This window comes from Zonotrichia leucophrys, chromosome 8 (genome assembly GCF_028769735.1).
Source record: "Zonotrichia leucophrys gambelii isolate GWCS_2022_RI chromosome 8, RI_Zleu_2.0, whole genome shotgun sequence".
Lineage (NCBI taxonomy): Eukaryota > Metazoa > Chordata > Aves > Passeriformes > Passerellidae > Zonotrichia > Zonotrichia leucophrys.
Window position 1 is genome coordinate 11,480,137 of NC_088178.1, and position 25,092 is coordinate 11,505,228.

Here is a 25,092-nt window from a genome sequence, read left to right on the forward strand (position 1 = left end):
CATTTGCAGATATATGTGTGTGCTAACAGTATTTGAGAGCAGGGGAGAAGGACCTGGAAAGTTTTCTGTGTAATATGAATCTGTTAAAGTGTTTATCCCACCTATTACTCTTTCCAGTAAATGGAACATACTTTGGCAATAAGGACATATATGTTTCCATCATTTACTGGCCAAGAAGTACATATAGGAAGGGTAAAATGCCTTTAAGGAAGTAAGCAAATGCCAATCATGAGGCCTTTCTGGGTAGAATCCTTATGTCAATAATTATTTTTACAGACTAATTATGAAACTTAAATCTGTACTACTGAATTTCCATTATAACATTGTTATACAATGGTTAAAATAAAAAAATTTAAATTAAAAATAAAGAAATTACAGATTGGTAGTTATTTCATCTACAGAACATCTGTGCTCTATAAATGTAACAGTTTTAATCCTAGCTTTAAGCAGAACATATGCTTGAGAAGCTGCATAGGTAGCAAGAGGAAAAATAGGAATTTTGAGTGTAGCATTGTAGCATGGTTATCTTTTTTTCCCATGGACATGATGAATTGTGGGCCTTTTGAATACAAAAATTTCTGGGGTGATTTAGTGAATCAAGCAGTATGATATGTTTGGTATTTGCAGCCTAATGCACCTGTAGTCCCCAATCCAGTTTGCACATCTGAGGAACATTCTTTTCTGTTTGAAGATGAATTCCACAATTGCCTCTATCTGGGATGTGACGAGGAATTTTTGGTCTCCTCATGGGATAATTACTTTAAATTTTCATTTGTATTTCTTTCTTAGGTGAGAAACCAGCTTCCCCAATATTTGTGTTTGACAATAAACTGTCAAAAACATGTGCAATGTGAATATGCATAAGTAAAAAAGGATTTGAGAAAAATAAAAGTAGGTAGACTAATTTTTTAGTGTTTTCCATGTGATTTTAGATTATAAGAGAAGCTAAAGCAGCAAGGTCTGGCTAGTTCTTGCAAAGTTTGTAACCATTTTAAAAGTTTTCAAGCAGGGAAATGTACAATAGATAAACACTGATGATTGGTTTGTTTAATTCAGTGCAATCGCTAAATAAAAATATCTGCCTGAAGTTTCAGCAGTGCTGAACTAATCATTCATACCTGTTTGGAAATAATTTTTTATGATATGTGTGTAAAGGGAGATATTTATTTTATCATTTACCTCAAAAAATGTGGTAGAATGCAATTATTTTTTGGTGCAACTGTTGAAAGAGTCAGTAAAGTTGGATGAAGACATAACTAAGCAAATTGAAATTAGCACTTAAATCAGAATTATCAGATTAATTGATGAAAATCAAAAATAACCCTGGATTTTTTTGAAGTCAAACCCATGTGAAGTCAAAGTGGACACAAGGACATAACTTTACAGAATTTGCTGGAATGAATTAAAATTACTTTTCTCCAAGGGTGTTGCCACTTGTGGAAGGGGAGGTAAAAGGAAGGTAGTGCTAGCTGGTTCTCTGCCAGATTTTTTTTCTGCCATCTGGTACACTGACATGGCAAGTCAGTGTTTCAATTCCAGCTGAGACCCACAAGGCCTCCACTAAGAAGGAGGCTTTGGTCTCACAAAAGAAATGTGCATCTGTCTGTAAGGTCAGTTCAGTGGCTGAATCTTAAGATTCAGTACTGAGAACAGCAACATTTCTACCTTTTTTTAGCCTCACTGTACATTTCTGGATTTCTTGAGTGATTAGGTTTTCTTACTCAACTGTGTGCACCTCTCTTCCCTTTTCTTATTCAGAGTAATTACTTATAGTCTTACAAGGCTCTTCTTGAAACTGGTGGGGGTTTAGATTAAGTCTCAACTCTTACTTAAATTAGAAGCTTGCAATCCTCACTTTTGGGATAGGTTTCTGCTTTCTTTGTTACTGTACAACCACCATGGAATAATTTATACCTATGGTCAATTACCTGAATCTGTATGTAAAAATGTGCATTTTGAAATCAGAATGTACCCCAAAGTTTAAAAAAAATACTGGGCCATATACAATTTTAACGGATCATAGAACACCCTGAGTTGGAAGGCACCCACAAGGATCATTGAGTCCAGCTCCTGGCCCTGCACAGGACACCCCAGGAATCACACCCTGTGCCTGAGGGCATTGTCAAATGCTTCTCAAGCTCTGTCAGGCTGGTGCTGTGACCACTGCCCTGAGGAGCCTGTCCCAGTGCCCAGCCACCCCCTAGATGAAGAACCTTTTTCTGATATCCAAGCTAAACCTCCCTGGGCACAGCTCCAGCCCATTCCCTCAGCTCCTGTCACTGTTGCCACAGAGCAGAGATCAGTGCCTGCCCCTTCTCTTCCTCTCTCAAGGAAGTTGCAGACTGCAATGAGGTGTCACCTCTGTGTCCTTTTCTCTAGGGTGAGCAAGCCAAGTGACCCCTGTCCTAAGTCTGGCCAAAGAAAACATAATCCAGTTCATGTTGAGTTTGTCTATTGTTTTTTTGCTACCTAAACAGCATTCTTTTTGTTTTATTAACAAGAATTTATCCATCCCTTAGCTACTTGTGCTACAATGTCTAAAGTTTAGTGCTGTTTCCTGAAATCTGTCCCTTCTTGACAGGGACATGATTGTGTGTTAAATGTTCTGTTTTTCTTATTCATGGCAGCTCAGAGTGACTTTTGGTGATTTCATGGGTCTCCTTGTTAGTATTTCTGTGTTATGAACCCTGCTGTATCTTGAGACCACAATAGTAAATGAAGACACATATAACACAATGTGTCTTATTTTATGGGCAGGAAATTCCAGAAGTTATCTAGTCATGACATTAGACTTAACTATATAAGACATAAAATTGTTTACTACAGACTTCTCATATGACACGTGCAGCCTTTGTTAGGTTAAATGTAGGAAGCCCTGAAAACAATTACCTTTGCTCAGTGTCAGGATTTAAATTGTATCCATGCATCACAAGGGTCATCTTCTCTTGGGTAACAGTGATATTTTTCTCATAATAAGCCAATACTTTGGTAGGAACAGGAACAGTGGAGCACTCCTCAGTCTCCTCAAACTAAATGGAAATTTAAAATATGGAAATAATAACCTGTAGATGCATATAACGAATTCTTACTCTTCAGTGACCTACTAATTGAGTATGATACTGTTTCATTCTGGTCTTGTACCAATGTGTGCAGCAGAACACAACTGCACCAAGCCCCATTGCATCTCTAAGGTAACACTCCCATTGAAAGCAGCTGTATACAAATGAGTCCAAAATGGGTATCATTACATTATTCTGACCTCCTCATGACTTGATTGTATCTTTTGAAAAAGCAATACTCTTTCAGTCATATTGCTTTAACATATTTGCATGGATCATTCTTTTAGAAGCTTCAGAACAAATATTGCTCACATTTCCTTTAAAACAATGTTACATCCCAGTGGCTCAAATATTCTTCTTTTTTGTTATAATTGTGTTATTTTTAGTTTCTAATACAATATTTAACTAAATTAAATTCTTGACCATTTCCATTTCCTTTTCTTTTATTTTTGTTCTTAATATTAACCTCTGTTTTCTAGGCAGTTGTTCTCTGTTCTAATTCTAGCAGTAACACAAGAAGATGTTATAGCCCACTGGCAAATTTTAAGTGCTTACATTTAATGGGTGTGACATGACCTCATGACATAACTTTCCTATGATGATCAATAATTTCTAAGTAAGCATATTGGGTGTCCAGAGATCAGGTAGATCACTGAAAGAAGGAAAGGGCCAATTGGTGTCCTGAGAACATAATAAATTGCTGCCAAATTCACTGGTTTTTTATATACAAAACACAAAATATTCTTTGATAAGCTTACCACTGGTGCCAAAGCTAAGAGGCATTTTTTTTTAGTTGGTGCTGTCAGAAAGATTCTGGTTTAGCTGTAAAAGCAAGAAAAAAATTATCTAAAGTGTTTTCTAAATCTAGTGGGCAGTTGTGTGTTTTATGTGAGAAAATTCCAATTTGGAGTTGCCTGCTGCTCATTCCTGAATATAAGTGCTAATCTGAGATTTTATGACATTGTGCTTTTTAATGTGGAAATCAATATGATGTTAAAAACAAGATAGTGAATTCAGCAAGCACTAAGCATCAGGTGCATACAAATGATGGGAAGCAAATTACAAACCGTGAATGCATCTTAAAATAATAAAATTATGCTGTCTAGAAACTGTATTATTATTAACTGCCAAATTATGAGACCTTCATTTACACTGCTAAGCCCTTGCTCACTGAAGTGAATCTTTTGATATCAGTGGAACTAATTTGTAAATGCTTGTTTTTGAAAGACTGTCACAACACTCCTCAAACTTTTATATGTGTCTTTTGAAATTAATGTCTTCTCTGTTTTCAAACACATATTGCAAGTACAGCTGGTTTGTAAGTGCTTGCTGCAAAGAAGAGAAATCCCAAAATGCAAATGAAAAAAAAAATAAAAGAAAAATAAAAAAGGAAGAAAAAATTAGTGAGATGCTGGTACATGGCACCTAGTAAAGGAATTTTGAATTGTATCCATTGAAATATGTTTGTAGCTTACGTGTTTTATAAATAATAAGGATCTTTTTATTCTTTGCCAGCTTTAAGGATTTGTCACTCCTCATTTACTACTGTTGGTGTGAACAATCCAAGTTTTTTATAAGTATTTTATAATAACTTAATAACTAACAGTCTTTGTGCAGATATTTCTCTATAGACACCTTTTTTCCTTCAAACTCCACACATCAGACCAATACCATAATTTTTTAGGCACTTTGCTGTAAATGAGTATTACAAGACAAAACCTGATGTATAAGAGTCTTATTTAAAGCCCATGAAAGCTTTAACAGTACAGAGTTTATGGATTAAATCCTTGCAGTAATACTTGTTAATAAAGGGTTTAGATTTTGATACTAGGCATTAATCTGTTCTCATGAAAAAAGCAGTAAAACACTTGTGTGCAGGATGGGATTCCTGTTTAAAGGAGTAGGAATAGCTGAGTGAGCAACTGGAGCAGCTGGAGATGGGCTGAGAGTGCCCTGGCAGCAGTGTGGGTTAGCCTGCAGCTGAGGACCTGTCCCTCACTTATCTGTGAGCATGGGCAGCCCCAGAGTGCAAGTGCAGATTTTTCAGGGAAAAATGCTTAGAATCAGTGGTTTAGATATCAACACCAAAGTGGACAGCTTGAGCACTGAGAAGTAAAAAGCAAACCAACATCAACACTAACAAAAATAAAGCAAAGCAGACAATATTTTCATATCAGAGGCACCTAATAAACAATCAGAGTTTCTTACAAAAGCTTTCTATTTTGCTTGTTTGGGTTTACTTTGTTCTTTTCTATCTCAAAGAATGGTGATCTGATGTTTATTAATTTTTTATAGCATTTCCAAACTTATGTTCAATGAACAAAGGTCAGTCCAGTTTCCCTTTCTTATTTTTGGAAGCAGGTGGGGGACAGAAGAAGAGGGCAAAGTTCTGGTAATTCATTGGAATTCAAGTTAATTTTCAAGGAATCTTCCCAAAAAACAAAGGAATGGTCATTTAACAAAACTGTCTGTAATTACATTTAAAATTAACAACCTGGGATCAAAGATTGCTGCATGCTGCATCAGCTTCAAAAGATTTAACAGATAGGATTTATATCACCTCATTTATTATTGTGTCTAATACTATTCAGTTTTAAACAAGAGATGTAAATAAGATTTTTAAAATACATGAAAATGTAAGAAATTTGTAGGTCTTTTATCTAGAAAATAGGATGTCCTTGGGCACACGTGCACTCCTGTGTCTATGTACACTTGCTGTTGCATGGGCATTGTAGTAAAATCTAATCTCTCAGCCAAGAATTGCAGTTGACTTTGTGAACAGCTATGTTTGGAAGGTCAAAAATTATAATTGGCATATCAACCTATTTCCTAACCAAGCTTAATTTATCCTTCTATAAGCATGGTGTTCAAAGAATCAAGAAGACATTGATTTCCGTGGAAACTTTGACCTGTGCAGTATTCTGCTTTCACAGTTTATCGCTTTTGCAGTGCTTCAGTCTGGCAGGCTCTAAATATCTTTGTCCAACTATATTGTACAATGGTCCTGGGCTTTGGAATATTATATTAAAAGCTCCTGGAATTCCTCAATCCCTCAAATCTTTGCAGGAAGATTAAATGAATTCTGCAGCAGGTTTTTCTAAATTCTATAGTAATAATATCCATGCTGTCTAGACTTTTGTTCTTTGGAGTCTATAGCTGTACTGTCACATAACTAATTAGAGAAAGTTGGCACAAATACCCAGGTTGGGGTATTTGTGCTGATTGCTGCTGATCTGCTGAAAAACTCACTTTGTAATTTCAGGCTTTAGCCACAACATTAAAATGAAAGATATTGATTTTGTTCTTCTGAGTTGGTTTAGTGCTTAGCACTGCTTTTGTTTGGCTTTTATCACAATTTATGTAAACGTCTTTAAAATTTAATTATCCTTATAAGCACATAAGACGTAGTAATGTTATCCAGTGTGAATCATGAAGATGTATTTTGCTAATTCTGACCATCACACTCTATTTGAAGAAAGCATTTCTGAACTTCAAATATGTAAATTAGTCATTTAAGTAATTGCTTGGGATTTTTTTGTTTTTTGTTTTTTTCCCTGCAAAGCTTCTGAAGTAATGCTTACCTGCTATTCCCTGGACAAAATAGCTTTCACCTGGCAGGGTTATTGTTTTATTAAAATTCTTGTAACAGAGATATCCCTAAATGTGCCCCTGAACTGTTTGAGTTTCTTGTGGAACTAGAGAACAACTAGACCATTAAAATTTTACAGACTGGAAGAAAACAGTAATTTCTGCACTGATTTCTTCGTACAGTTCCCTCACAGCCTTCTATGAATCCATACTTTTGCCATTTTAACAATGTGGTCTTGATAGTAGAGGTGTCTTTTTTCAATGATGAACTTTCAATGAGGAACTTTTAGGTAATAAATAGACTATAAATGGACTACTTTATGGTTGTAATTCTCTAACACACCATATCTAGAAAACATTAGTAAGATTACCTAGCTAGAAGGAAAAGAGAATATTTCAAGAAGACAGATATCTAAAACATTTTATTAAGTCAAATAAGGTAATAAGCAGCTATTAGCATTTATTGATATAAAAATAATTAGTCAGGCCCTTGATTTATATCATTGAGAAAATCTGACCCCATATCTAACTGGAAATTTTCTTTGTTCCTATTTCTGCTGTGTAATCTAAAGAAGACTCCAAAAATTTGAAATCACAGGGAGCAATTATTACCACAAGTCTAACTAAAATGATAATTACATGAAGATGTAGCCAAAATTGGAAAGAGAACTTGTTAGTTTACTGCTTTCCTGAAAATTTGGTGTCCACTTCTTTTTTTGCTATTCAACACTGCATTTTTCTAGTGTTGCACTGTTTTCATATCAAAGCTATTTTTCCAGTGCAGATAACTCACTTTGTGCATTACTGCTTTGAGGTTTTCAGCAAGTCCTGGAATTGTACATTCACATAAATTTTCTTATTCCAAGATGTCACTGTGGAATGTCTGTGAGATTCACAAAGGAATTTTCAATGAATTAATTCAGCACACTCTTCTCATTCTTAGCTGGGCTGTTCCTTGTAGTAGAACAGTTCATGTGAGTGAATGTGTGTGCAGTTGTTCCAGCAGGCATGAGTTCTGCTGATTTGAGCATATTCTCCTTCTAGCTCTCTAGCCTGGTTCTCCTCATTTGCTCTGGCATGCAACAAAGTGCATAGTTCCTCAATCACAACAACTCCTTTTTACTCTTGGAGGATTCTGCAAGGAATAACTTATCTGGTGGAGTACCTCTTAGAAGGAATCCTTCTGTACCATGCTTTGACATCGGGTATTAGTGATTGGCAAGATATTTTATCTTGGCTCAGGCAGCTTTTATCAGATAACCATGAGGCTGATTCAAAAGTCTCTGGTTTTAGTTATGAGCATATCCCTGAAATAAAGAGGAATTAAAATGTTCATAGGCTTTAACTATTTTTATTCCATATTACAATGAATTATTTAACTGTGCATTGCCTTTGTGAGTTATATGTTGACTTTGACAACTTAGTGGCTTTTTCTAGAAAGAATTTAGGATCCAAACTAAATATTAAGATTTAAATTTTACTTCCAAACTGCTTGTATGGTTAATGTTATATAGAATACCTTGCTGGATGTTCTCCACTGCTTCTGGGCAACTGAGATGTAGCTTTCATCTTTCTTATCTCTAATTAGCAAGTTACATTAAATATCTGACAAACCACTGTTTAAAATACACTGTTTTAAGTGTTATCCGGAAAAAAAAAATTGTTACAAGGCAGAAGGTTATGATTCTCAAAGGTGAGTTAGGCTTTTAGAACTTTTTGGGGCAAGTTAAGCGCACAGTTTGTTACAGGTATTAATAGGAAAAGTGGCTGTGTATGTCTGCCTGACACCTCACCACTGTGAGGTGTTCTCTGTGTCTGCCTTCTGCTGCCATCCCACTTACCTCTGACACCAAAGCATGGTGGACAACTGGCTCAGCAGAGACCTGGAAGGCTTTTCCTCTGTAGCATGCTACATAGCAACTTCCAGCTTTGGAATTGCCTGAGCAGTCTTTGCCTACAGATGTGGTGGTGAAATTTTCATAGAGAAGGAAGAACTTGTGTATAGACTGCAGGTTTTTGTACTTCCTTTTTTTCTCTACGCACTTTCCAGAGTACTTTAAGGATGCTGAAGTGTATTTGTACATTTTAATCTATTTTTATTTCTCTTTATCCATTTTTGTCTCTCTCTTGCTTTCATCACTTTATCCAATGAGATTTCCTTTGTTCCTGAAATTTTCATCCAAGAAAAATGATATGACATATGCATATGAGTTTAGATACCTCAGTATTTTTTACAGGTCAGTTATTGGAATTCTTAATAACCCATAATTCAAAGTTCTCAGGACTTGTGCAGGTAGATCTTTGTGTGCCACATTTGTGACTCCAGGTCATGAAATATGACCAGATTATTTGTAGTTTATTTGCAAGGAACTTTTTGAAATTCTATTTTGGTCTCAAAAAGTCAAGCAGTTAAAATCAAAGAAGGTGTTTGTAAAGTCTGAAGCAATTCTGTGAAAAATATTCAGCGAGAAAGAGTATAGATTTGTCCAACAAATACCTTAGAATGGTAACTAAATCACAATAATGGAATCTACAGTAATGCCTTTGGAACTTCATGAGCTGGTATGATTGACCTGATCTGAAAGGAAAACTCTTGAACTATACTTACAGTACAGCCAATGCTTCACGGAACAAAATACTCAGAGAAACAATTTAATTAGCAAAGACAGAAAATAAAAAATAGAAAAGGAAAATGAATAATTTACTGGAATCATTTTTATAGCGCGTCTTGAAGGAAAAAGAGGGAAATAAACATTTGGGATTCCAAAAGTAAAATCAATCGGTCCTTTAGTAAACTTCTCGCACATTTATAGCCAGTAGCAATGTATGTATTCTGTAAAAATTTATGTATTTTGTGTAGGATTTCTGAGGGCCTCCATCTATGTGGAGCCATGACAGGCAGACAGGCGGGGCTGGGAAATACAGTCAATGGATCAGGAACAGCTTTAACCAATTTAGGCACATTTAAGCCAAGTGGTAACAGCATACCGAGTGCTTCTTGCAAACACACAATCCAACAGAACTCAGTGCCAAAATTCCATGGCATTCAAGACCAGCACAAAGCTCCAGAGTACTGGCTGTATTCCTGGACCTGTGTTCTCTTAGGCTCTCTGACTAAACAGTAGTTTCAGGAGCTGTTTGGGCACGGCTCCTGCTGGCTGGCACTCTGCGGACACGGAGATCTGTCCAGGCACCTCAGACAGCCAGGAATGCTCAGGGCCAAGGAGCAAGACCATGACTTGAACTCAGCAGGGTGAGGACAGAGGTTCTACACATCCACCTTTAGGCTGCTCAGAAGGGTCACTTACCTCTTTTGTCCCACAGTTGCTTATTCTCTCATTTTTTCCTCTGCCTCACTTGGTTTTAATGTGGTTGGTGAAAGAGAAAGGGCAGAGCACTTTGGAAACACTTTGCTGGAGATGGGGGATGCATAGCTCAGGCTGACAGTGACTGTACAAAACCTCTCAAAGCACTCCAGCTCTTGAGGGAGTCATGGAAGAAATCAGAGGGGGAATTTTTCTGTATATGTAGTAGGTTTTGTAAGATGCCCAGATCAGGAAGCCTTAAAGGCTTAAGGAATTTACTTTAAAGGAATTAAGGTAAATAAAGGAGATAGTCCAGAACTGCTGACAGAGAAACAAACTGCTGCATTTGTAGTATTTCTGGAAGCTTAGAAAAAAATATTCTAAATCTAAATTAATCTGAGACACACGTGAGTCTATAAAAGTGAAGTCAGCTTAGAATGCTGTAAAAAGCAGACTTGTAACATATAGCCATTATGTGCTATGAAACTATTTCCTACTTTATGACCAAAAAATTAGTAAAAAAATATAGAATTAGTAAAATTGCAGATCATTGCTTGATTTATTTTTTTTCAGTTTGAGGAAATTTATATGGAAGGAATGTTGCAATTATTAATTTACTATTATTTATTACTATAAATTTACTATTTAAAACTATTCTCCATGTTTTTTTTATTTTCTAAAGGTTACTGTTATGATAGATGTAAAGTTATTTTGGAAATAGAGAGAATTATGAATTTTCCCACCTGTAGATTTCCAATAGTTATGATATCTTGTCTTTAAAGACGAAACAGGCACAGGTATACTAACAAAGGTATTCATTTGCCCCTCTTTTGTTTGAAACAAAGAAATAAATCCTGCTAGAAGTACATAAATCTTAAAAATCACCCCCTTGTGGGGAAATAGTGAGAGAATTAATTTAATGGGTTTTGACCAAGACCATGTGCCAATTTCCAACAAACTTATTTTTCTGTGAGCATAAGAAGCTCCTGGATGAGAAAATTTATAGTGGAAATGTTGGCAGAAATTGACCTAATGCTGCCTAAATAGTACCACTATGTTAAGAAATACACTGGATACCAGACAGCTTTCTGTGGAAAATGATAAACATTCAGAATCTCTGTAGGGGATCTCAGCAGAGCCATTTTTATTATCCGGAATAGTGGGTCTCTTTCTGTGATGTTGTTTTTATACATTATATATGGAAATAGAGGCAAAATCAACATTTTTTAGCAGTTACATCTTTTCCAACACAATCTATAGTGTGTATTTACACAGTGCTCACTTAATTATATTTTATTCAAATAGCTGTCTCTATTTTACTATTTTATTATTATTATTATTTTATTTTATTTTATTTTATTTTATTTTATTTTATTTTATTTTATTTGTCTCCTTTGAGACTGCATATGTGATGCAAACTCATAATTATACTGTTGATCACATGCATGCTGAGCTGCATGCTGGTAATAGGAAGTGCCCTGAATTAAATCTTAGGAATTTAGACTGATTCCCAGTGTAGAAGTAAACAAACCATGAAAATCACAGATCAGAACTTACACCTTCTCACTCTCTCCTTTTAATACCAGGCATATTTTAAGCCAGAATTTTTCACCTAGTCCATTTGGTATTAATTTGAATTGTTCTGCCATATGAACAATAGTTGTTTTCCATAACAGCAACAGAAATTAGGTAGATATGTTATTTATAACCACAGATGGAAATCTCTAAGCATTATGTGCCTGGTTTTGTTTCTGAATGAACTCAGTGCTCCTGATGAACTGTAGACTACCTTTGGTTTTGTTATTTAATCTGCATATGTTTTCCTGCAGGGTGAGATCCAGCAGCTGTTGATTATAGCTGATCCCAGAGCTGCATTTGACTATTGTGAGCATTATAGCCCAGACTGTGACTCCCCAGTGCCCAATGCTGCTCAAGCTCAAGATCCTCGAGTTGATGAGGTGAGTAATCAGTCGTGTATTACTGGATTTATTGCACATTAGTGGCTGTGCTGGAGAAAATTACCCAAGGAACACTTCCAGCTAAATGGCATGCATTGTTCTAGAGGTGGAGAAACCAGCTTGCAGGAGCACATTCATTTTTGCTGTCCACTCATTTATGTCAAGCATTCAAAGGAACCTATCACCCTGGTTCCATTTGAACAATCGTCATTCTCAGTGAAGTTAAACTGTAATTATTTTTAAAAATTATGGCAGTATGAGTTTGTCTACTCATGCATATTTATTCTTCCTGTGTAGGTTTATTTTTTTAATTTTACTGATGCTGGATTTCAACAAATGCCACATTTGAAAGACGTGGGAGCTTTGAGTATCCCACAGTTGTGAACTTCTCCTGTTAAAAGTGCCCTGTGTTTTAATGAGCTGCATGCACAAATGCATGTGCACACAAAAGTATTTCAGCCGGTTCCACTCACAGGAGGTAAACCAACAAGCACAAAAGAGAGTAGGAATTTTTCCCAGAAACATGAAAGATATTTGGAGAAACCATTAGTCACTGTGGACAGTTCTCACAGCCACGAAGTGAGTCATTCACCCAGGTCAAGATAGGTCCTCAGATTAGACCTTTGAGCGCTTGTATGTACTGCTGTACACGTTCTAAGTACTTGCATTGAGCAGTGTAAAGGGAAAAGCTTTTCCAAAATGTAACAATCATAACTGAACTTGGGTCTGGACAGCTTGTATGCACACCATGTGTGATCTGACTGGTTATTACTACTGATTGCTCAAGAGATCAGCGTTAAAAACTTGCTGAACTGTTTTTAGATGTCTGCTTTGAGCCTGTTTTGGGACCGAACATTTCCTAAACAAGTGCTAATGTTATTTGTTGTTACTATTTATTCTGACTTAAAATTATGTCCTCCCACATCCATTCCATCTGAGGTGTAGTTCAAGATGTGTCAAGTCACCTACACACAGGCAGAAGACTTACACTGCATTACAGTGTGTGGGGTCTGGGCTTTTCAGGAGGACTCCAGAGGACCTGCTGTCCATGTGCCTGCATGCCTGGATCTCCATATTCCAAACCAGAACAGATTGAAACCTTATTGCTGTTAATTTATTCAAAGACAAAAAAAGATAGCAAGACCCAAGGGGTTCTTTTGTAATTAAGTTTCAAAGAAAAATTTAATTTTGCTTGGGAATTTTCCTGGGCTTTGCTTTTATTTGCCTGCTCTTGGGTTTAGTGGTTTTTAATGTTTTTTTCAAAGGCCTATTTTCCCTCTTGGTAACACAGAGTTTGTGGGAGTACCTACAGAGAAAAATATAAAATCAAGGATACTAATTTGCAGTGTAACATTTTAAAATTAATTTGGAAATAAATTGAAGAGCACTTAATGATTAATAAAATGGACAGCTGCTGTTTCCATTTATTTCATTTTTTGCTGAGAGGTGATTGGATTATTTTACTTAGCTTTCTGACCTAAGACACAATTTTTTTTTTGTGCTCCTTGTGTCACTTTGCATAAATATTCTCAGTGAAGTCAATAGATCTCTTCAATATGTAATAGTGATCTAAAATAATTGCATCAGCAATGCTACCGATGTGTAGAATAGAATAAATGGCAGACTGAATTTATAGAATGATATAACAGTCTACTAAATAGTAAAAAACTAGCTTGTTGAGGCAGGCTACTTTATAATCTTTTGAGAAGGAGCCTGTCAAATCACACAGATAATTTATTTTAAGGAAATAAATGAAACAAGTTTTATTTAGGTACTGAAAGAATTGGTAGAAGACAGCAGTGTTGATTTTTTGTAAACTGTAATTGCAAAACTAAATAAGATGTTAAAAGAGAAAAATACATTTGCATCTAGTCCCTAAGGAAAATAATTGTTTTAAAATGCTTCATTATATGTTTTGAGGAGATTATAATTTTGATTAGTGATATTGATAGATATTATAGACTTAGACCTCTGCAGAGCTTCTGACTTGTCAACGTATAATATTTTCATTTTTTAAAGAAAGGTATTGTATGGTAAAGTACATGACAAAGAGATTTGAATCTGGGTGCCGTATTTCAGAAATTACTATAAACAATGAGCTGTCACTGAATTAAATTTTTAGCAGAGTTTCTTAGTAATTCTGCTAGAAATACAGAAATGTGTATAAAATGGATGGCATTAAAAATTGTCAGCCATGATACTGCAGAGCAGTAAACAGTGATGGAGACACAACTGAAGGCAATGTTACACACATACAAGCCAAAGAAATAACTGCAGGGCAAACATGATGAACTCAGTAGTACATTGCAATAACAGTCTGCATGCATGTGGTAACAGAAGAACCTTTCATTTGCAGCAGATTGCCCCCATCTGGGATACTAATCATGCTGAAAGACAGCATGGAAAGATTATTGTTCAGCTTGATTGGTTTCATGGTTTGATCTTCAGGGTTTTCACACAAACTCTTGTGGTAGGAAGAAGGAAGAGGGAAAACTGGGCAAAAGGCTAGGCAGGATTGTGTCTTCAGAGTCTGGATTAAACCAGCAGAAGCTAAAAATATTTGTTGGGCACTAGCTTCAAAATGTGCTGATTGTTAAAGAAGGGTAAAAGTTTTTCCCAAAATAGTATGATGCATGTCTTAGTTTGTGAATAAAAAGAATTCTGATGCAATATTACCTCTGCATGCTGTCACTTGGAACATGGACTGGCATCATCACATATGTGGCTCACTCACCTTATGCAAAGATCCAGGACAAAAAGAAAACGTAGACAAAATGGGGTGGGGGGAGAAGAAAGATCAGTAATTTCAATTAGGAAAATATCTACTACAGTTTGTAGGAAAGAAAGAACAAATTACCAAAATGATGAATCTCTAGATGCCTTCAGGCCAAGGATAGAGACCTTTCTGAAATTTGGGGACATATTATTCATACTTTAGTTGACTCAGTTGCAGAGTGACCATAGGAAGTTTTGAAGTCTGCAAGTTCACAAGAGTTAGCCAAGATGGTCTAATAGTCCCTTTTGGCATTATGGCTCTGAGCTTTTGAATTATTGCAGTCCAGGATAAGAAACTGATACTTGGCTTAAAGATAAATTATGTGATTTCAGAGTCTATTAATGTGTGTTTCCAGCACTGATTACAAAACCCAAAGGAAGTGGCTGACTTTTCATCAGTAAAATAGAAAATTGTGTTCGTGAAATTGCATTTGGGAAGATGAATAGGATTTCTCCTAAATTGCACACTTTTTTGGTCTCCTGGCAAGCTCACAGCCTAGTAAGGCATTCAGTCTGAAAAGCTGGATATTTCTAGACCACTAAAGAAGCATCTAGAGAGAAGGATTTAGGTAAAAAGATACTGGTTTAAGGGCATAAGTACTTTGTTTAGCTGAATGTAATCCTTATTGCTTTAGGCAATGCTTCTTTCTCCAAAAGAGCAAATAATAAAATATGCAGTGTTTTAGGCTTGGGCAAAAAGCAATAGCAGTGCTGATTTAAACGAGTCATTTTCTGAATTTGTTTCCACCATATGCCCTTGTTCCAGTTCAGCTGGTGGAATTGTCTGTTGGAGTTTGTTTTGGGAAGGGTCTAAGACTTCATCTAGACTAAAAATAATTACCAACCATAAAATTGGAAAAATATGGAATACCTTGTGGTGAATTTCCATTAAATGAGCCTGAGAGTACATGTCACATCACTGCAGCATCAGAAATAGAAAATTTGCTTTTTAAAATATTTGAGTTTTTCTCAAGGCCCTATGACTTCATTGTGCTCTCAGATATAAATTTACTGGACACTGATTTGTAATCAAATTGTCTTTATCAATTATACCTTAAGTGTTGCATTGAGATTTCCATTTTCTTGTTGCATTTTCTTTTTCTTTTGCATCACATTCAAACTGCAGTCTGGGGGTCCAACAGAGAGGATTTCAATGCCTACTTTGTACTTACAGGATCTCTTCATGCCTGAATCAAATACCAAGTTTACCCCAAGCAAAGTTCTGGAAGAATCAAACATCTGACAGTCAGATTCACAAAAATAGCAGGCTGTGAATAAAGATATAGAACTAGTCAGCCTAGAAAAGGAGGACATATCTTAAATTCAACCCTTGTCTGCAGGCTTACCCAGCTGTGCTGTCCTGTTCCCCACGACATTCTTCTCCCTCAGCAAGGTCAACTCCTGCATCCTCACTTTTCCCTTCCTATAATGGGTGGGCTGAGGATTTCAAGATATAAGCTTTGGACCTGATTGGGTCGTTATATTTTCATTTTAATTCAGTCAGTCCCTTTCTGGACTCAAGCGACTGTGTTATGTGTCTAAAAAAGATTTATTTAACTGGACAACCTCTAACTACCTTTTGTGTTCAGGCTCCGCAGAATGTGTTGCACTTGGCTCCTGGCCAGGACTGTGGGCTGGCTCTGTGTGAGCAGTTCAGGTTGAGCTGTTGGGATAGATGCATGTCAGAGCCCTCCCTATACAGAATGCTTCTGTTCCCCTGGGATTTGTTCATCAGACCTAAGTGTCATTCAGACTGAAAACAGGAGAGCAGTAGATTAATAGTAATATCCGTACACTTTACTCTGTTATTTATTGTCATTTATTTCCATCTTCAAGATATGTTTTAATTAAAATGTGCATCAGTCTTCCTTGTTCTTGCTTGTGAATAGCCAGGTGTAAATCTCTGTATCTTGTCAAGGTCAGAGTGATGACCTCAGCAGTTGGCACTACACAAAAAGGTGTTGTCTAGAAGTTCAGGAATCTTTGTCTTTTTTCACATTGAATGTATGACTTGGTTTTAAGGATCCCATATGGGTTTGCAATTATATTTTAAAACTATCAACACTGTTTTTCTTAAAGATACACACCTATGCATTTCTTATAAATACCTTGTGAACAATCTGGCCTCTATCCTGTCTTCAAATCCCTTTTTACTATAAATGGAAATGTATTAAATTCCTTTCCAGTTCAATCACATATGCTTTGCCAGCTCACAGAAATTAGAGAAGTGACAGACCTAGCAAGTCTTCATCATCCTTGATGTTGGGCAGTGTATTTTCTGGAGTATCTTCAGGTCTTTTCAAAGGAATCAGCTATCAGGCTTTCAAATCTCCTCTTGGAAAATTAGTCTGTAACCTAGTGAATCACATGATCTGACTTCTGCTGAAGAAATGCCTCCCCAAAGGAACTTGGCTTCATTTATTTTGGATCTATCCCAAACTAATGGATTATTTTGAGACATGAAATGTTTTCTTTTAATGAAATGAATTTGGTAAATTAAAAGTGCAAATGGCCCCCAAATATCTTGACTTGGAGGCTTCAAGCATCCTTTCAGAATGTGTTAATTTAGTGTCCTTTGGGGTGTTTGACTGGTCAGAAAGAACAGTTTACTGAAAAATGCAGAAAAGTGATTATTTTTATGTTTAATCTTATGTTTATTGTTATCTTTAGAATTGCAGTTAGCTAATTTAGCCGATATTAAAAACTGTGATCTTCCTAGCTCTCTTTTTCTTTACATAGATATATAAACTTTTTATACAAGGGAGTAACATAATAGAGAACCTTAAGAGCATTATTCTCCTTTTGAAAGAGGATATCTTTGGAAACTGAAGATAATGTTCTTATTTCCTTTTATCTCCTTGCTTGTATCACTTTTATGAACAATATAAGGGCTCTGTGGTAGAAAAGGCCATCCTTTAAATCTTTTAACTTTCCTTCTGCCCTAAGATCAACATCTTCTACCACTTATTTATTTATAATATTGCAGCTGATTTTTAAAACTCTCATTTTGCTTGGCATCCTTTACTTTATTGCATTTTGTAAAGTGTTAGTGAGCCTAGAATATTTCAAAGTCATCTTTGCCTTTTTAGCTTATACATGATTTACCATAATTTTTAGGAATTGGAAAAACTGAGATTATGACTGTTCTTTGGTTGAAGATTTAGATTATTAATTTTTTTATTTGGAAATATAAAGCAAAAATTGCTAAAATCTACATTTGGAATGGGACGTTAGGTTTTTAGAGTATGGATAGTAGAAGAATTGGTTTGAAAAGTAAGGTTTCCTTGAGAATGTTTAAGTTATTTCCCAGTTCAAATAGGCTTTGCATGATGCTGATCCTCTGCTTCTAAAATTCATCTGATGAAGAAAACAGTTCATCTCTTTAATTGGAATTGCATGATGGTCTGGTAGTGTAATATAATCACTCTGGTAAAGAAAGAATGAGGTCATAATGGAAACATTTTGTCCCATCAAAAAGCAGCAGGTTTCATTCTTCCTTTCATTTGTAGGAAGATAGTCATATGCAATATTCATTACAAGAATGGCTGTTTAGTAACTATTGGTGGTCTTGAAGAAAGAAAAGCAAGAGGAAGAAAATTGCATCACATCTGAAGTATGTGTTACCTGATGTCTCTTAGCTGAAATCCCTTGCCAAGTTGAACCTGTTATTTATTTTGAAATTCTAGATCCTTTCTCCTATATATTCAAAAGTCTACTCATTATCGTTCCTTGATTGGTGGTGCAACTATGATAGATTTCTGTGAACTGCCCAGATTCTGTGAACTAACAGCAGGGCCTGAGTTTTGTGAATCCAAGGTGTAAAGGAACTTTCCTCAAGATTTGTTGAGGTCAAATGGAGTGGATCATACCCCTGTCTCTGGTGATCTGATAAAGGTGACCTTTCAGTTATGTAGCTCATGAAAAAGAAGGAATATGTGCCACATATCCGGTCTTAACTGGATAATGTTAATGGCAGGATAAGTTTGAGTTAACAGCTTCACAGCAGGTGACTAAAGCCATTAAATCTGTCACTCATGTTTCTATATTTAGTCTTCATTTACCTGACTAGTCCTTCACTAGTCCTGTTGTGTCCTATTAAAAACAGGGAGCAGCCTCCATCAGGTCAAGTTGGTAAAATTATTCTGTGAGTAAATCATATTTCTAAAGTGCATCTTTGCATCAGCTGAAGGTGTAGAGATGCATTCCTCCATCTGGACAGGTTGTGCCTCAGGAAATACACCTGGAAGATTGTACATCTATATTTAACTCTTTGCAGCAGGACCTCTGGAGTACAATACAAAACATATTCTCTGTTTATCAGCTGGCGTGAAACATGAGGTTGCTGGTTTTTCAGAAAAAAGTCTTGGGAAAGGAAGGGTTGCTAAGAATAAAGTTTATCTTGTAGAATGTTTAGGCTACTACATATTTTCACTTGTGCTCCTTGTATCAGTGGGACTACAAATTACTGCAAATTCAAAACTATTTGCATGTGGTTTTGGGATAGTGGCCGCATGCCCTAGCTTGTAAGTTCAAGAATTTTTGTAATACCCCTCTGATACTGTGATCTTAAAGTGGAAGGTCTTCACCTGCTTGGCAGTAATCTGACTCCAGCATGGAACTTGTCATTCCCCACCTCTCATCCATTCCTGTTATTTCTTTCTGCGTGCTCGCATATCGGTGCAACCAAAATATACTCTTGTATTTGTGATCACATTTTGCATATAAGAAAAGTTTCACTTTTTTAACAGAAATGAGTAAAGCACAATACTCAAAAGTATTTTCTCTGTCATTATGCATGATGCAATAAATCTGTCCACATACTTGTGCTTTTTTTGTATGTTTTCTAGTTTTCATTCATAAATTTCTGACTTTTTGAACTAGGCTTCTAAGCATAAATATCAGGTTATACACTACTTTCTTTTTTAATACTAATATACTTGGCATATATAATATTTTTCCTTCCTTCCCCCCCCCCCAATCTACATTTCTGTTTAGTTTATGGCCTCTGAAAAGCTACTTATAACCCACTGTTGCAATTTTATTAGTCATGTGGTTGGCACCATTCAGCACAGCCATTCAACTTACCTTGAGAAAAGCCATACTACTGAGATTTGCAAAACAGTTATAATACTGAGCAACACAGAGTTATATTTTAATTGTCAGTTGGTCAAAGTGACTGCTGGAATGAATGTTTCCAGTTTCAGAATAGGTTTACAATGCTTACGAAAGAGGAATTTGTGTGTCTATAAGTTACTGAAACAAACTCCTAACAGCCTATTAAACTTAAATCTGACTAACCACATGGTAGTTCTCTCAAAAATGTTGCTCCACTTGCCTCCTAAGATACTGGACTCTCAGGAGTATCAGAAGTGGAGTAATAGAAACCCATGTAAAAGGATTTTTAAGCTATTAAGGGCCTTTCAGCTTTAGCCTTATACTTGCTGAGGAAATAAACTTCTGTGCATTAAAATCATAAGTAAACAATTGTATCAAAAAACATTGCCAGAGGGAACAGTTAAACCAGTGTTTTGTTCACATGGTAGCATGTAGTTTGGAATATGGAGATCTATTTTAATTTGTAATTTCTTCTAACATATCCATTTCTTTTTGATAATGATGACTTTTATGAATCCTCAGACTGATTTGGAAGTGTAATGTACTAATTCTCTTTCTCATCATCGTAATGAAACAAGCAGATATTGTCTTCATTTTACAGACAATGGTGCTGACTTGTAACAGGAGAGAAGGATTTCAGAAGGGACAAGTTCTCATGAGGCACATTTGAATATTTCTTCTTAAAGGGAAAGCAAACACTTGTCCCTCTGGCCACAGCTGTGCCTTCTTTTGGCTTCCTGGGCACTTAAAGAGTAAACACAGTCTGCTTTAATTTGTCAGACCTACCAGTTCTTGTAGCTTCAAGCACGGTAGGAGTGGGAAGATAGTTTAAAGTTGCCCTTTCTTTTCAGTTCTGATGAGTTTTACTTAGTGCAGATAATATGGAGACCAGGATCTTGGCACAGCCAAGAGTACAGCTCAGGAGTTCCTGGCTCCCTAGATCGTGCTCATGACACTACACAAGCCAATTCTAAAGCTACTTTCTCTTGAATAGTTTGTGTGCCAAATCTTCATTTGATAAAAATTATAGAAACAGAGTTATGGAGCAATTTACAGAAGCTGAATCTGAAATGAAATTACAGCAATGAGGCTTTGCTCAGGAAATTTGTACCATGGAGCTGTCCTGGTTTTCAAACTCAACATCAAACAAGAGGAAGATAACCATGTTTTCTTGTGAGCTGTGGCCTCTCCTTTATCTGAAATTGTTTATTCATGTCAGATATTGGCATCTCTGCTCTTCTGATCACCTGAAAAAAAATACAAGTAAAATAGGTATTATTTGAAATTTAAAGGTTAAATAAATATATGGTTTCACAAAAATCGGTTGGTGCTCCCAGTAGTCAAAATTATACTTGATTCTTCTTTGCAGTCTAATTAATGTGAGATTTTTTCTGGCATTACTATTTACTTTTTACTACTTCTGTACTGTGCTTTGAAAGAAATGAGAAGTTTTGAGGGTTTTTTTCCCTAAATGAATAATTATATTGAATTGTTAATAGTGCCTTAATTTTGTTAATCTTTACTCCTAAGTAAAGGTGAAGAAACTTTCCAGTATTGCTAATCTAGCTTGCTACCTCTAACATGGGAATGCCTGATATTTTTCCATTTGCAATGTAGTACACACCAGAAGATTTTGTCGAATATGACTATGAGTATGGGGATGCAGATTATAAAGAAACTGATTCTGTAACAGAGGGACTCCCACTGTTCGAAGAGACAGTAGCACAAACAGAGGTAACAGAATCTGATCTGTTTGTTGTGTGGTGTCCAGCTGTCCCCTACCACATGGTTTGTCAATTTGTGTCTTTGTATATGAGCTTGATGCTTTCCTCTCACTCATTTCTTTACTTCGTAGCTGTAACCTTTGCTTTCAGTTAGAGATGGAAGGTCTCACGGCTGACAGCATTCATCTTGCATTTGGTTACCCTTCTTTCATTCACACTTTCTCAATTTCCTTTTCATTTTATTTATGTTTTCCCATTCCATCTTTCATAACGTTTGCAGAAAAAGAAAGCCATGGTCAAAAAGAAGAAGAGGACAGTGGCCACTAGCTCAAAGGACAAACCTCAAAAGGCCACAACAAAAAAATCTGAAAAATATGCGTCCAAGAAGAAGAAAAGTTATCAAGCAGCAACAAAAGACAAACTAGGGGTAAAGGTAGCCAAGAAATAATCAAGATCTTTCCCAGACTAAGACTGGAAGATCTTTGATGAGAAAAAAATTTACCTAACCCCACTAGATGAATACATCTGGCTAATACCATAACCTGAATAACAGCAATACCTGTTGAATTTTCATACAAGATTTTTTTTTTAATAATTTATTTGTTTTTTCACACTAGGCCAATGTTATTGATGGATTTCAAGACTATAGCATAGCTGAAAATGATTATGGACCCCAGACAGAAGCTCCTTCCAGAGCTACTGAAGCAAATGAGGTAATAAGGACTCTCAAGAAAATACTTGTCCCACCGGGTGCCATTCATTAAAAGAGTACAAATGCATTTTAAAAGGATGGATTTCTGTGTAAATGATACAAAATCTACCAGCACTTTATGCGATTTTATACTTTCTCAGCCAATATCAGAAACTACTATTTTCTTGGTCAGAACTCCCATTAATTCTGTAGAGATCTGCTGAATCTTCAGCCCGAAGAGTTCATGTTTCTGGAAGTAATTCAGTGATATGTGGTGTGGGAATGTGGTGTTGCTGCTTTCAGTTTGGATGTGAATGGAGCTATGTCTAGCACAAACTAGGTTAGATATTAGACATAGTCCTCCGGATCTAATAGGAAGGAGAGTCTCTAATTTTTCCTGTAATTTTTAAGGTGCAGCCTAAAAGAGCCTAACACAAGACAAAGAATAGCTGCCACCATAGGAAGCTGAGTCAGAAGCCATCATTTCCATTTCCTAGTTCTTCAGCTAACAAAATCAAATTACTTGATTTTCACTTGTTCTATTAAAAAGAAACATTATGATTTAAAGTATCAAGAAAGATAAAATTATTATTTTAACTTACATTAGAAAGCACATTTCTAGAAAGCCAGAATAACAGGTCTAAACATTATTTTGTTAAAATTACTGCACCTAAGCCGGTGTTAATTAATATGTTTGCATATTAATTAACACTAGTGTTAGAAAAATGATGGCGGATTTTAAGAAACATTGTTCTCATTTTTCTTTTCCTTTTCCTTTCAAAATTAAGATTGTTGCTTAAAAGATGTACAAAACTCCCCCTCACCTCTTTCCCCTGAATATCTGAAAAGAGTCCCCATTTGTTCTATGCTTTTCCTCTTATGTATCTTGGAAGGTGAAGGTGAATTAAGGTATGTTTTACTCATTTTGCTGTTAAGCATTCTTGTGTTCAGTCTCATGTTTGCTTCTCACAGATTGATCAACAAATGTATCTAAATCATTCCATTTCCTGGGCAATTCTAAGCTGATTGTACAATTGTACAGCTGTAATGAGGTAGATTCAAAGTGCTAAATGCTCTCCTTGGTGAGAGCACTTCTTCATAAAGGTAAAATTTGACTTAGAATTGGTTCTGATCTCTGTTTGTTACAGCTATAAGGTAGAAGTTACACTCCTGCAACTAATGGAATTAGGCAAGTGTTAAATCAGAATCTGGCCTTCTATTTTAATTGCAATAAATTTCAATGTTATTATTAGATCAAGATTTTTAATTACATTGGATGTTGATTAGCTTCTGAATATTTTCAAGATCATACTACTTCATATTGTCTGATCATTTCATATTAGAAATATCTGAACTTCCTTTTCTTTCAAAATTGTCATGTATGGAAAATTATTGAAAGACCTTATTATAACAGAATAAAGCAATCCTCCTTTACTTCACAAATGGTTTTGTACATCTCAAATATAGCATTCTTTTAAACTGCTTTAGTGCTTTTAAGGTATTTGCTTGGTTTGACAGCTTACATACTTTAAGTTGAAAGCTTAGATTTTGAAATCTTAAAATTATCCTGAATTGTACAAGGAGAACTTAGACAAAAAATATGCAAATTACCATGACACACAACAAGTCATGCCTTTTACTGATAAATAAACTTCAAAATTGTTAACAAGAGAAAAGAAGTTTAGCTCAGCATTGGTGTTCATAGACAGAAAATAATGTAAAAGGCTGGGCTTAACTAAAGTGATGCTGGCACCTCCTCCACCTCTTTTTATAATATTGCTATTATAAAAAGATTTGAACTTATTCACTGCTCATTGCATATGTTCATTCATGAATGCTTGTAAGAGTGAAACCAAGCAGCGAAATTCAGCTATATTTGGCACTAAAGTAACATTACGCAAGCAGTACACATAATACTGGATATATTGAATTCAGTGGTTTTGGAAATAAAAAACCAAAGCGTATGAAAACATTACTTCTTTGTACTACTTATACAAAGATCTTTTAATTACTCTGAAAGGCTGAGCTTCCATTCCTTCAGACTCTAATTAAAAGACAATATGCTGTAGTTCTACTGTTCTTTCTTCTTTTGACAAGTCATCATGGTGGATCAGCGTATGCTTACATTGCTTTACTAACAATAACCCACATATTCCTCCTATTCCCAAATCTTTGCTACTGATATGAATAGCAAAATCCTGTTGAAGAAGTATTTGCTGAAGAATACATAACTGGAGAGGATTATGATAAAAAAACTGAGGCAACTGAATATGGAAGCAGAGGAGTAGACCTCAGTGAATCTGATCTGCTGGTAGATGGAGATTTAGGAGAATATGATTTTTATGAATATAAAGAATATGAAGAGAAACCAACTGATTCCACTAATGAGGAGTTTGGTCCAGGTGTTCCTGCAGAGACCGATATCACAGAAACAAGCGTAAGTTGACTGGAGGCATAATGCAGATTAATCTAATTTAGCAATTCTTTTATAATTACAGTCTCAGAACTGCACAAACCCAGAACTCCTTGTGCATATTAGATATATTCTCATTTCCAATAGCCTTTGGATGAAGGCCATCCTCTTAGTAATATTAAATGTTTTATTTTTATCATGTAAGATTTTTGTCTCATTTGCTGAAGGGAGTAAGGGAGGGTGGGAGATGGGAGGAAAAGGAAAGAGGAGATGGAATTCAAAAAATAAATTATTAAAGTAACAGTTTTAAAGACCTTTCTAAACTAGAGCTAAAGCTGGAAAGAACATAAATTCTAGTGCAGGTACAAGTGCTGTAATTAATATTTTTATATGATTACCTTGAGAAATTGAAATGCATATAAGTGTCTAGAATCCTATGGCTTTTGCAGCTTTCCAAGAAGAAA

At 35.7% G+C, this 25,092-nt stretch overlaps 1 protein-coding gene across 4 annotated transcripts in view; it reads left to right on the forward strand.

Annotated features, from left to right (window-relative positions):
• The window catches only part of COL11A1 (collagen type XI alpha 1 chain), a 124,505-nt gene that overhangs the window by 19,613 nt on the left and 79,800 nt on the right, over positions 1-25,092 (forward strand). The window contains exons 5-9 of one of the 4 annotated variants that reach the window (XM_064720061.1): positions 11,782-11,910; positions 21,418-21,534; positions 21,805-21,951; positions 22,142-22,237; positions 24,407-24,652. In XM_064720061.1, the coding sequence (XP_064576131.1) occupies positions 11,782-11,910; positions 21,418-21,534; positions 21,805-21,951; positions 22,142-22,237; positions 24,407-24,652 (735 nt within the window). The remainder of the gene's footprint in view (positions 1-11,781; positions 11,911-21,417; positions 21,535-21,804; positions 21,952-22,141; positions 22,238-24,406; positions 24,653-25,092) is intronic. The other 3 variants (XM_064720065.1, XM_064720064.1, XM_064720062.1) reach the window with 3 other exon arrangements.